The sequence below is a fragment of the Limulus polyphemus genome, unplaced genomic scaffold (assembly GCF_000517525.1).
Source record: "Limulus polyphemus unplaced genomic scaffold, Limulus_polyphemus-2.1.2 Scaffold275, whole genome shotgun sequence".
Lineage (NCBI taxonomy): Eukaryota > Metazoa > Arthropoda > Merostomata > Xiphosura > Limulidae > Limulus > Limulus polyphemus.
This window is the reverse complement of record NW_013665885.1, coordinates 460,868-474,635: the sequence shown is the minus strand read 5'-3', so window position 1 is coordinate 474,635 and position 13,768 is coordinate 460,868. Positions and strand designations below refer to the sequence as shown.

The 13,768-nt window shown below is 38.0% G+C and overlaps 1 protein-coding gene across 1 annotated transcript in view; it reads right to left on the bottom strand.

The window, feature by feature from the left end:
- LOC106456962 (activating signal cointegrator 1 complex subunit 3-like) overlaps window positions 1-13,768 on the bottom strand; it is a 266,949-nt gene that overhangs the window by 71,209 nt on the left and 181,972 nt on the right. The window contains exon 25 of the mRNA XM_022382757.1: window positions 9,238-9,404. Coding sequence (XP_022238465.1) covers window positions 9,238-9,404 — 167 coding nt within the window. The remainder of the gene's footprint in view (window positions 1-9,237; window positions 9,405-13,768) is intronic.

Below are 13,768 nucleotides of genomic sequence, written 5' to 3'. Positions count from 1 at the left end.
CAATAATGCATAATTTCATTTGATAAACACGTTTAGATTGAATGGTAATTTATAATCAGTCACAAGAACGTCGAATCTGAATCACTTGAAAAAAACACGGTGGTGCTTAACTTTTTTCCAGGTGTATATTAGTAAACATCAATTTATAGCTAATAAAAATTGTTCATTTTCAATAAATAAGTTATTTTTGATAATGAGGACCCATTTTGAGACTAATACAGTTTAGAGACAGTTTGCAAGGGTAACAAAAAAGACTTTATTAGAAGTTTAACACAATAACAAATGTACAATGCTAAATCAATATCCCATAATAACAAAATATAGATTCTAAAATATTTTGGAGTCAGAAATTGAAGAAATAAAGTTTGAACTATTATTTTTACTTACATTTTACAACTTGATATGCAGGTGTGCACTCAACACCCAAAAGGTGCTCATTGGTCCAGATATGGTTAAGTAGCATTTATAGTTTGATAAAACTTTCTTGATAAAAAATATTCATATACAATATTAATACTAAATGTAGATCCAAATATAATAGTCAGCCCTTTCTGTAAATATTTTTTAAATAGTTATATGCATATGATATAATTACATGTTTGATGTAATTGCTATTTCAACTGGAAGACACATTTGGTAACAATCTCTCAGTAACAGGTTACTCAAGATTGCACTTTAAAAGTAAACCTCATATGATTATGTATGGAAGTACAACCTTGAAAATGATATGTTTTTGAAAATAGGTATTATTTTGCTGAAAGGTTTAATTTTTTTTCTAATAGATAATTTCTTATCAAAATACTTGAGAGGTAAACATCTTGTCAATTTTAAAACACACCCTTGAAAAAGAAACAAACAAGTAATTTCTCTGTGTCAACTGATGAAAAATGCATATATGTTTAGAAGCATCATACAGTTAAAAGAAATGTATATGACTGTTTTAAATAAGCATTATGTTTCACTCAAAAGTTAAATGTTACACCAATTATGTTCCTGTAGATTTTTGTTTAGCTACTCTATTTTGTTGTCTTACTTTCACACAGTGAAAGCTATAATTTTTCTTGAAAACATAGGTAAGGTCATGAAAGCCATTTCAGGATAGTCTCCATTCCTCTAGTTTGTTAGTTTTATTATCATAAGTTTTTTTTCCAATGGTTTTCATACAGGTTGATTCATATTATCTTTAGAATATTCATTAAAAATAAATATCAAAAACAAGATAATAACTACAAAATAAGAGTCACTTTGATTAAAAAAACTCATGTATGAAAACTAATTTAATACCAGTATCTAAGAATTACAAAAACTTTTTTCAACATATATTTACATATCCCTATCTTTTTCTATTTATAATTATTTTTAATGGAATTTTATTGATGGAATTCAATACTGCAATTAAAGTTACCTACTTTTTTTTTTATAGATGTTGGAGGTTTCCCATACTACAAAATTTTAAAAATTCAGAAAACAGCTAAAATTGGATAGGGAAAATATATCAATTATAAGTAATATTTTGTCACTGTTAACATAGCATTTTGAGGTTTGTTTGTTTTTGAATTTTGCGCAAAGCTACACGAGGGCTATCTGCGCTACCTGGCCCTAATTTAGCAGTGTAAGACTTGAAGGAAGTTGGTCATCACCACCCACTGCCAACTCTTGGGCTACTCTTTTACCAACAAATAGTGGGATTGACCATCACATTATAACGCCCCCACGGCTGAAAGGGCAAGCATGTTTTGTGTGACGGGGATTTTGAACCTGCAACCCTCAGATTGCGAATCGAGCGCCCTAACCACCTGGTCATGCCGGGCCTACATTATGAAGTACCAACACAATTAAACAAGACAATTAAATACACCCAATTGGTGACATCATAAACATAGCCTTGAACTTAGCACAAGTATAAACCTACTTCTTGTGTTTTATTTATTATAGGTTTATATCCCTTTATTATCATTGCTTCTTTTATTGCCATGTTTAGTTGTGCTGGTACCTAATGATGCCACATTAACAGTGGCAAAACATTGTTTTTAATTTATATATTTCTCTACTCCATTTTGGCTGTTTCCTGAATTTCTAAAAATTTTCCAATTTTTTTTGTACTAATACACATTTCAAAAGAATCTTGAGTGTAATTCTGTTATATAAGATTGTAACTCTGTTACATAACAATCGGGATTTGTGTTTTGAGCATTGAATTTGTATTACACTGACATATTGTAATACTGCTTTATCAGAAATCAGTGCCAGAACTGGTTGTAAACTCTCAAGGTAGAATTCTGTCACATTACACAAAACACTACTAATGATCTGTTTCTCAATCTTCATAATGTTACAGTTACTGTACTTTTGCTATATTATAACTAAATTTTTTTCTATTATATATATAGGAAATTATGAAATTTTTCAGATAATAAGGTTAAAATAATAGGTGTTGCACATAAAACACAATTAAGGTACTAGCTATGGTGTGTGAAAAAAAGTAAAATGTGTCCTTACAGGAGATATATCCGAAATCTAAGACTTGCAGAGTAGTAGTCAGATAGTATCACTGCCACTGTATGGGTACTCTTTTTCACAGACACTATTCTTATAAGGCTACATTTAACACTTCCCACAATGTAGTTTGTTCTCTTGTTATATCTGTCGGTGTGTGACACTTTTTGTTTTTGCCCAACTGTCTCAAAAAGTCTTTTTAAATGTCATCAAAAATAAGCAGAAACACCTTTTATTCCTCTTCCTTCATTACTGCATTAATCACTAAGAACATTAATGTTACAATTTTCCTCAATGAAAATATACTTCTGATAGGTACTTCGCTCACAAGATTAGCTTTTCTTGTTTTGTGCTGCCCTCTATATTTGAACTTTTTCAGAAACGCATGCCACAAGCCTTCATACTCCCTCTGTTTGAATCCACAGTTCCAACACGTCTCTCATGCAAATCATCATGCATCACCTCTCCACCAATAGGAGAGCACAACTATCACGTGACACATGTGACTCCCTCTATGCACCACTACCAAACTATCTCTTTAAAGTTCTGCAGAAGACGCGAGCACTGGAAGATGGTGGGGAGGATGGGTGGGAAGTGTGAGTGGAGGGAAGTACCTATTAGAAATACATTTTCATTTAGTAAAATTATAACTTCTGATTTATTCTCCCTCCACTCACAAGATTAGCTTGAATCCCACACTGAAATGGAGACGGGACCGGTGTGAGTGAAGCACAGGCATACCCTCTAAAAGCATTTGGAGGACACCTCCAAAATGGAATTAAAAGATCAGATTATTTGAGGAGGGGTACCACACCAAATCTGAGCCAGGTATCTCTTTGCCAGGAACCTCGACATAATTAGGAGGACCAGACATGGCAGAACATTAAAGGTAACACATCCTTCTGGGAGAGGATAATTTAGCATTGTGATCTTGAACAGAATCACTTAATCCCACGATGGAGAGGGGGCAAATGATGATGTGTCCCATGTTGTAGAATGGCTAGGGTGCTACAGACCGTACTCAGTAAGTCAACTTCATCCAAAACCTCACTTGTTAGGTACCAACATCCTTGCGAGGGTAGGATGAGAATCATACTGTCTTCACCTCAAGTCCCAGAGTCTAGAGAGAAATTAACAGATAACTCCAAAAACTCACAAGGTAGCCAAATGCCAGGGATCTGGGAATGTGTCATCTGGAATCTGAGGGAAGTCCATCACTTGCACTCAACCCTCATGACCGTGAAACCAGCCTGAAACAGCCCCAGATCAGTAACAACCTAATCACTCACTAGGGGAAACCCAGGACAGAAGCAGAAACAGGCCACATAGACTTTCTGTGACCCACAACACAGAAGTCGAGAGGGGAAGATGGAAAACCCAAAACCTGTGTGAGGACTTATGGGTTTGGTTCACTCAATCTCGAAAACCTCACTTGCTGGGTACTGACATCCACGCAAGGGTAAGAGGAGGGCATCCAATCAGATGGGTGAACTGCATTTGTGCATCTCAACTCTGGGAAAGAGTCACTCATCCAAAGGATCTTGCAACTCCCTCTACACTGGCAGAATGCCACCACCCTACACTGAACTGAATGGTTATAGCCATCTTTGTGGAACCCATCCAGCAAGTTGCTTCTATAGTAAGTGGTAAGCACTCCTGTACTCCACTGGAAGAAAGGGAGGAGGAAAAGTGAGGTGGAGAGTTCAGAGGGACTGCAACACTCTAGACAGTGCAATGGGTGATCACAAAACCCTATTTTGAAAAGCAGACCACATCGATTTATTCAATCAAGGCATGGTAGGGATGGGTAGCAGTCCACTTCTGCTTTACCCATGCTGTCCATGGGTGATAGGGTTTGGGAAGGTCAAATTATGATGCAATTATGTATTTGAGAGCAACATGTCTGTGAATAATTATAGCCATCTAAGTGAAACCCATTCCGAGTATTGACAGAATACCTGGTCAGGCACCACTCGCCACAGAGCAGGATCCAAAGTGATGTCTGAAGAATAGTCAAAGGAAGCAGAAGCAGCAATGTGGTGTAGGTATAGGTAGATTAATGTGTGTGGAGTTGTCCACATACCCAATCGTAGAATCTCTTCCAGTGGGCGACGAAGACGAGAGGCAAGGGAGAAGGTAAGGTGACAGATTTGATGGAACGAAACATGAAAGGAATCACGCTGGGAAGGGGACAAGGAAGAAGAGGCCAACTGAATCAAACATTGAACTCAATTGGTTAGGGTAACTGGGGAAAGAGCACGGGAAGAGGAAGGTTGCGAAGGGATAAAAAAGGCAAGAACAAGAACCCCAAAAGGAAACTGTGTTATCAATATAACAATGGAGGGCACAGACAGAACAGAAGAGTCTATCCAGATCCAGACAGGGTAGAGATGAGAGGTAGAGAATACATATATATATGGGAAAAAACAGACTGACCTTCTTGGGAAAGAAAGCATGATCCGGATAAAGAATAAGGTAGGAGGAGTGGAACAAGGTCCTGGTAATGTTGAGAGTGAAAATATCCAACCTATAATGCCCACAGGCCTGGAGGAGAAGGAAATATGCCTTCAAAGAGAGAGGTGAAACAGGAACACATAAACAGAGATTCGATTGGAGGTAAAGTGAGAGCATGAAGGACCACATTAATATCCCAGACCGGGAGAGACAGACGCTTCAGTGACCAATGGAGCTGGAAGGAACAGATCAACAAGGATATGACAGGGGAAGCAAAGACCCTGCGGAAGTGGGAAAAATGGAATGTATGGGATAACACTGCCCAAAATCGAGGAGACCAAAGAACCACATGAGAAACTCGGAGATACAGGCAACTGTTGGATGAGAGGCTCGGAAACCCCAAGTTAATGCCCAGTAGCAATAAACACTCCGTTTGTGTTGATAAATAGCTAAAGAAGAAGGATGAATGGAACAGGCTAAATATGAAGCTACTCTTCAAGAGAAACTGGAATTCCACGCCAAAGACGTGACAAAAACCAGGCGTCAAGATGGAGGATGGACAGTATGGGATGGAGCACTGGTGACTGGGGTTGACAGAGCAGGTCAGAATGGAAGGGAAGAGGAAGGACCACTTATAATTGGAGCAACTGAGAAAACCAAGGTTGAGCAGGCCAGTAAGGAGCAATGAGAAGGACCTTGCATGGATGAGGGAGACCACCCAATGAAGTAAGGGGAAGGGAGGTTAAACTTAAAGAAACTGAAGAGACAAATCCCGGCCGAAGGCATTAAGAGCCACAACTCAAGGATTGGGACCAAAACTGAGGTAATTTTTGATTGAGAGTGGTGGCCAAAACATCATTATGGAGCATACCCAGATGCAGACAGAGCCACCGAAAAACAGTAGGATGCAGGGACCACTCTGTGGGATAAACGCATTCTGATCGGGAAACATGATCGGCTACGAGATTTAAAGCACTCGGTACACGACTTGCTATCAAACGAATGTGATGTGTGTGGGCCCAATATTGAAGATCCATAGTGCAAAAACATAGGGATCTGGAGCTGGTGCCACCTTCGTGATATGAGCCACTATGGTAGAATTTTTGAAATGGATCATAACCAGATGGTGACTGGCAAGAGAAAGAAAGTGATCCAAAGCCCGAAGAACAAACAGGAGTAAGAGAACATTGATGTGAAGAGAATTCTCCTCCACAGACCAAAAACCCGAAACCTCTTGGTGATCCACCCAGGCACCCCAGCCCTGAAGGGATGCATCTGTGAACAGATGTAAATCTGGCAGAGGAGGAGGAGGCGGGACTCCTGCTGACGTATTCAACCACCAATAAAGATTGTCTACAAGGGATGAGGGTAGGGATATAGGAGTATCCAAGACATCCCGGTCAAGGTTCTATTGATTGTGAAGGACCCATTGAAGGGTATGAGAGGGTCATGGAGCACCACATCCCCAAAAGTGATAGAACCTTGCGAGTTGTAAGGGTGTTGAAGAAAACACCCAAATGGATAAGGTATTGGGTAGGACAAAGGAAGGACTTCTCCAATTTGACCTATCAGCCCACCCACGCAGCTTCAGCCAGGAACTGATGAGTGTGACAGGCCGATTCCCATTTGGAATGAGCAAGAAGAAGCCAGTTGACCATATAAAAATGAAAGCGCAACCCCATGGCATGAATATGCTGAGCAAAGGGGTAGACCACGAGACAGAACACATATGGTGCCAAGGCTAAGCCAAAAAGGTAAGGCACGAAACTGGTACACAATCCCTCCAGTGGACACACTGAAGATATGGATGGGAATGCTCTACAACAGGAATGTGTAGGTGAGCACTGGAAATGTCCATCTTGGTCATCCAAAGCCCTGGAGAAAATGCCCACCAAAGAAAAAGGTATATCTCCATGGTAAAGTGAGAAGTGTGAACATACTGATTGGGACAGGATAAATCAAGAACAGGATGCCAGTCCCCAGTCTCATTGAGAACCACAAACAGGCTGGAGTAAAACACCTGTGAACCTGGTTCTATAGCCTGTTGTGCACTGAGGTCCTGAACTACCTCCGACAGATGCTGGCATGTTGAGGAATCCCAAGGAGAAGAGAAGTGAATGGGAACACTGGATAATGGAGAAAGGAAGAGAAAGGGGATAACGTATCCCTCTGAAAGCACGTTGTAAACTCAGACATCTGCAAAAAAAGGTTCCCACAGATGAACGAAATTTAAGAGATGAGTCCCCATTGGGCCAGAACCAACCAGATAGTCACTGCTACTGATGTTGATTGAACATGCACTATCGAGTAAAACATCGAACCGTGGCACAGTGGGACAGAAAAAGGTTGGGAAGGTCAAGGGACAGGATTCAGTGCCATGATCAGTCCTGCAACTCCAAAAACTCAGGAACCAATTCGAAAACATAACACCGCAAAAACAGTGCCATGTGGAGATCCCTCAGATAAGAAGCCTGGAGACAGGTCTGCGTTAAAACTTCATTGCAGCTCAAGAGGTCCCAACATTAAACAAACAACATTTGAAGAGTGTGAGCCAAAGAAAACGACAGACGGGCCAATGATGAAGTAAGTATGGAGAGAATTTCAGCAGAAAATCCCTCAGCATTCCTGTGAAGAGCCTCAGACAGAAGGTGAAGGGAAGAAATGTATGTTAACAGGGTCGTGAGGGTGAGAAAATTGGGCCTGGGTAAATTGGACAGAGTAACCTGGATTCGCCCACAAAATAGGGAGAACCAACCCAAACAACTGTTGGTAGAGAAAAGGAAAGTCCACCGGATGATAAGCAAGTAAGCAAGGGCAGACTGATCCAAAGTCCATGGGGGATGAGGCATATTAACACCCTCTCCCAGTAGAGAGGCAAATCGGTCCATGTGAACCCTAATATTGGGGGACGGGGGAAATACTAAATAGGGGTGGGAAGTTGTGTCATGTAAAAAGGAAAGTCTAGGGCCATAGGAAACAGGTGTAATTGACAATAATGTCTGAAAAGACCAATGATGGATGAGCTGAATCTTCATGCAGTGAACGGGAAGACACAGCAAATTCTGGGGGTGGAAATGATCAAAACCGTCTTCAGTCGGGCCCAGCTAGAAAGGCTCAGGAGGAAGTGGGGCAGAAGTAGGTGAAAGAAATTGGCTCATATACAGCTGAAAATATGGCATAAGACGATGGAAGTACCCGAAGTAGTGACTTTAATTTCAGAATTCATAAGAGGGAAACACGAGGTAGTAATGCTATAACAAAATATTAACTTCAAAACTGTGAAGTGTAGTAAATATAGAAATAAAATAAAATAAAAAACACTTCAAGGTAACTGAACAATGTAATAAGAACATTTGAACATGATAGCTGCCAAATGAGAAGTGACAGTTCGGTAGTGGCGCATAGAGGGAGTCATATGCATCACATAACTCCTATTGGTGGAGAGGTGACGCATGTTGATTTGCATGAGAGATGTGTTGGAACTGTGAATTCCAACAGAGGGAGGATGAAGGCTTGTGGCATGCGTTTCTGAAAAAGTTTGCATACAGAGGGCAGCACAAAACGAGAAAGGTTAATCTTGTGAGCGGAGGGAGAGTACCTTATCGAAATTACATAATTTTATTAATCAAAATGTTTTATTAGGTGCTTCAATTAATAATGGAGTATTATTGTAATTTCCAATTGTTGTTGCATAACTTTTACATTTAATTCAGTACTTCTTTGCAGTTTTTACAAAGTAAACTGATTATTGTGGAGTTTCTGATATTTAATCTAAGGCAAAAAATCTAATCATTTTGTCAAAAATAGTTTTATTTTATAAGAAAAATATTAATAGTTTAGCACATTTAAATAATACCCACAAACTTGTGATCAAACTAAAAATTAACTCTGTAACTAATATAACAAATCTATAGTGGCCTTACTGAGAGTATGTAATATAATTAAACAAAAACTCATAAATACATAGATTCATCAGTTGTGTATCCTCACTGTTAATGATTTTTTTTGGTATAAATCTATAATATTTCACAAGAATCGACCAGCTTATGAGATTTATCTTAGTCCTAAATTCCTATACTAACCTAACAATGCAAAATAATTCTCATAATTAAAAATACTATAAAAAAATGTAAATCAATAATATTACACATATTAAACATTTTACCAATAATGTTAAAGAAACTAATATTTCCAAAGAAAAAGATTTACCTTACTGACAAAACACACAAAAACTAGATCTAAACCTCACTAAACTGAAGAAAAAGTATAAAGTAGCTATTAACTTACCTAACAGGTGAATTTCATCAATTATCATAAGGTTCACTTCCCGTACATAATTCCTTATCTGCCAGCTTCGACTAACTCCATCCCATTTTTCTGGAGTGGTAACAATTACATCAGCAGCAGTGATGGCTCTTGCATCAGGCATGACATCTCCAGTTAATTCAACTACCCTGGAACAAAAAAATTATGCAATTTTGTATTAAAAAACAACAACCTAAAATGCACATGTCCTAGCCATGTTCCTGACCAAATGGTGTACTAAAAACAGTAATATTTTCTGATTATTTAGCAATCATACAACCTCAGTCTTAGTTTAAACTGAGATTAATACTGAAATTTTATCCATAGAGCACATATTCAGCAGAGTTGAGTAACAATTGCTACTGATCATAACTGACCAAACTAATAATCCAATAACTGCAAACCCTGGTTATTTTTAACTGATATAAAAAATTAACAAAACCAGTAATCATTTCCGATTCTTAAGTGGAAAAATTGTTTTTTAAAATATCAACTGTTATGCACTAAAATTTGATATAAGTAAACACCAACAAAAATAATGCTTCCTGGTTTATACCATATGTTAATGAGTAGCACAAAATACTAACTCCAATGTGTTCACACCTGATGTTACGAATCACCAACAAATACAATCACTATTGCTGCACATTTTATGTGACCAAGTATCATTAACTACCAATCCCTACTAGTTCATAACTAATGTTAACAAGCACCCAAAAAAACCCAATCCCTACTGTTCCATGTTGATTAAGTCAAGTAGCCAAAAACACTAATCCTTGGTGGTTCATACTTGGTAATATCAAATTCCCACACATACCAATTTCTACTGGCTCATACCTGACATTATAAAGTACCAATATCAATGCCTAGTTGTTTTTTTCATGCTATTTGTCATTATGTTTGGATCTTTTGAATGAAATCCACAAAATACATTCAAATACATTACTGCGCCAAAATCTGATAAAATTACACAATAAATAAACAAAAGCTCTGCTTAATCTTGAATAACATTCATGATAATCTCAGTAAAAGACAAAAGATTATCTATAAAATAGTATCATAACATTTCATGGTTTTCAAAGAAGATCCAAAACATCAAAGTGCTTAAGTTTTTGGGTCTCGTTTGAAAAACACTGCAACTTTTGTATGTGATCCCAGGTGCTAACTTCCTAACCAGAATTTAAAATTTCATGCACTGTTGTATTACCACTAAAGCTGTTAGACCATTTTCTTACTTATTAAACTATATTTTTTATCTTGATCTTAACACTGTTTTCTTGTTTATTTGAAAATCTTTGATTTTTATTTGTGATGTTGCATTTTATTCTAATCATTTTATTTTTATCATTTGTGAAACTAGGTGTTTACTTAATTTGTGGTATTTCTTAAATATATTTTCAAGGCTATTTTTGTTCTTGACTAGGGAAGTAGTTTTTTCTTAAAAGGATAACATTATGATTTCTTGGTAATGAATAATATTATGTTTTTTTTAATCCTAGATGTTTGTTTTTTGAGACTCTGTTGCTTTATTAAAGGATACAAGTTTCCTCTTGATTCTAGATTATATGTGTGTGTGTGTGTATATATATATATATATATTAGGGCTGAGACTAAGTATTCAAATATTCCGAAGCTTCGAAGCTGACAGAGGCTTCGGATCTGCCAGTGCCCAATCGAATGTTCACATGTTTATTTATATGCATGAGCTATGCATACAATTTTTGATTGGAAAAAATGGCATCAGATAAGGGCGCGGTTGAAAGTAGTTGTAAAAAAGTTTCGGACGTATGGAGTTTTTATAAGAAACTTCACGACCGTAGGAGAGCCATGTACACTATTTGTAAAAAAGAATTTGCCTATTTAGGTGGGACAACAAACCTATGGAATCACCTCGCGTCGAAGCACTCGACTCTTTACTGTCCGGACATCGAGACAACCACAACGGAGAGCAGGAAGACGCCTACCCTTGATTGATTTGTAAGGCTTGCGAAGTGCAATGATACACGTGCAAAGAATATAACAGACAGAGTGACTCAAATGATCGTTCAAGACCTACGCCCCATTCGGACTGTTGAATGCAGGGAATGCGATGGTTTTCGTAACTTAATGAAGTACTTGGAGCCGGGATATGTCTTACCAAGCAGAAAACAATTTACCCCTGATATCAACCTTAAACATGCAACGTCTGAAAGAAAGGCTAAGTGCAGAAGCAGTGTTTATATCGTTAACCACGTATATATGGACGAGCATCACAACAGAAAGTTACATCACCGTAACAGCGCATTACATTGATAACAGCTGGGTGCTACACGCCTTTGTACTGGAAACCTTACCTTTTCCAGAACGGTACGTGGGGATAAACATTGCAGAAAAGCTGAAGAAAGTGGTGGAAGAATGGGAGATTATGGAGTATGTAATGCTACTAAATAAAAGCTTCCAGATTCCAGAAGGCCTGTAATCAAACTCTAGGAAATCTTCCTTGCTCAGACTACACAACTGCTGTCCAGTCATATTAAATTTTGACAGGTCAAATGCCTGAAGGTCAAACTCATGTACAATCAAACTGTAACAAATTAAATACATACATTGTTATAATATAACAAGTATACACAATTGTAAGAAGCTTCGAAGCTTCAGTAGTTATCTTGCAAGAAGCTTCAAAGCACTACTTATAATATTCATTTCAACCCTAGTATATATGTTTTTTCTTGACTTCTAAGATTATACTTTTTCCTACATTTATATAACCATATTTTCTTCTTGACTTATTAAGGTATTTGATATTTTAGTTAAATATTTTAATGCGCTGGAGTTCTAGAAAGATCGAGGAAACTGTCGAACGTCCTTGCGTTTGCTAGATACACCCTCTATTTTGTATATATAAGACCGGCGAGAAGTGATGATATATATAGATAGATAATTGCAGACAGACAGGGACGGACAATTGAGTCAAGCGCAGTAGCAAGTAAAGTGCGTGAATTGTTCGTTGTGAATTATAGCGTGTGTTTCAGTTAAAGTGACCGTGGAAATTCTGTGTATTGCAAAGTTGTATTGAGAAAGAATAAATTAGTTTTATTTAAGAAAGGACTTGTATCACTGAAGTTTCTGGGAAAGAATTTCTAAGGAAAATTAACAAATGACCAGAGATGTAACAAATTGGTGTCAGAGAGTGGGACCAAAAAAAAGATGGAAATGAGAAGTGCCAAATCAAACTACGACTTAACAGATTTGATGGCAGCAATACAAGAACAGCAAAAGAAACAAGAATAATGAGAAAATAAACAAGAAAAGAGACTACAGCAGTGGTTGGAGGAAAAAAGAAAAGAAACAAGAAGAGAGACAACAGTAGTGGCAACTAGAACAGCAAAAGAAACAAGAAGAATGAGAAAATAAACAAGAAAAGAGACTATAGCAGTGGTTGGAGGAAAAAGAAAAGAAACAAGAAGAATGAGAAAATAAACAAGAAAAGAGACTATAGCAGTGGTTGGAGGAAAAAGAAAAGAAACAAGAAGAGAGACAACAGCAGTGGCAAGAAAACCTGTAACAGTGGCAGCTCGAACAGCAAAATGAACAAGAGAGATTACAGCAGTTGTTGGAGGAAAACAAAAGAAACAAGAAGAATGAGAAAAGAAACAAGAAGAGAGACAACAGCAGTGGCAGCTCGAACAGCAAAATGAACAAGAGAGATTACAGCAGTTGTTGGAGGAAAAAGAAAAGAAACAAGAAGAATGAAAAAAGAAACAAGAGAGACTACAGCAGTAGTTGGAGGAGAAAGAAAATGAACAAGGTAGTCTCTCTTAGCAGTGGTTGGAGGAGAAAGAAAATGAACAAGAAGAGAGACTACAGCAGTGGGAGACTACAGCAGTGGTTGGAGGAGAAAGAAATTAAACAAGAAGAAAGTCTCCAACAGTTGAGAGAAAGCAAGCATACACAAATGGAAAAGATTAGTACATTTCAAAGTGAATTAAATACATTAAAGGATGATTTACTGTCTTTTATACAAGGAGGATATATTAGCCATGAACCTAATCAGCCTCAGACAATGGGAAGCCCCTTCCAGACCCCGCAGCTAAACCCTAATGCAAACATCTTCAGTCCTGTCAGAAATCACATTCCATACATGAGTGTCAGCAATAGGGGTGATCTAGTACGAAGGAAGCCACAGGAATTCAATGGGAAAGCATCATGGGAAGAATATAGAGCACAATTTGAGCTACTGGCAGAGATGAATGGATGGACAGAGGAGCAGAAAGCAGTGTACCTGGCAACGAGCTTGAAGGGACAACCACTTGAAATACTTGGACATTTGTCAGCACACGACAGGCACAACTAAAGAGCACTGGTAGCTGCTCTAGAACTCAGGTATGGAACCCAAAATCAGTCTGAAGTCTACAGGGATAGGTTTAGGACTAGAGTCCATGCTAAATGGGAGAGCCTGTAAGAGCTGGCATGGGATTTGGAAAGTATGGAACACAAGGCCTATCCAACTGCGCCACCCAATGTCCTCAAGCTG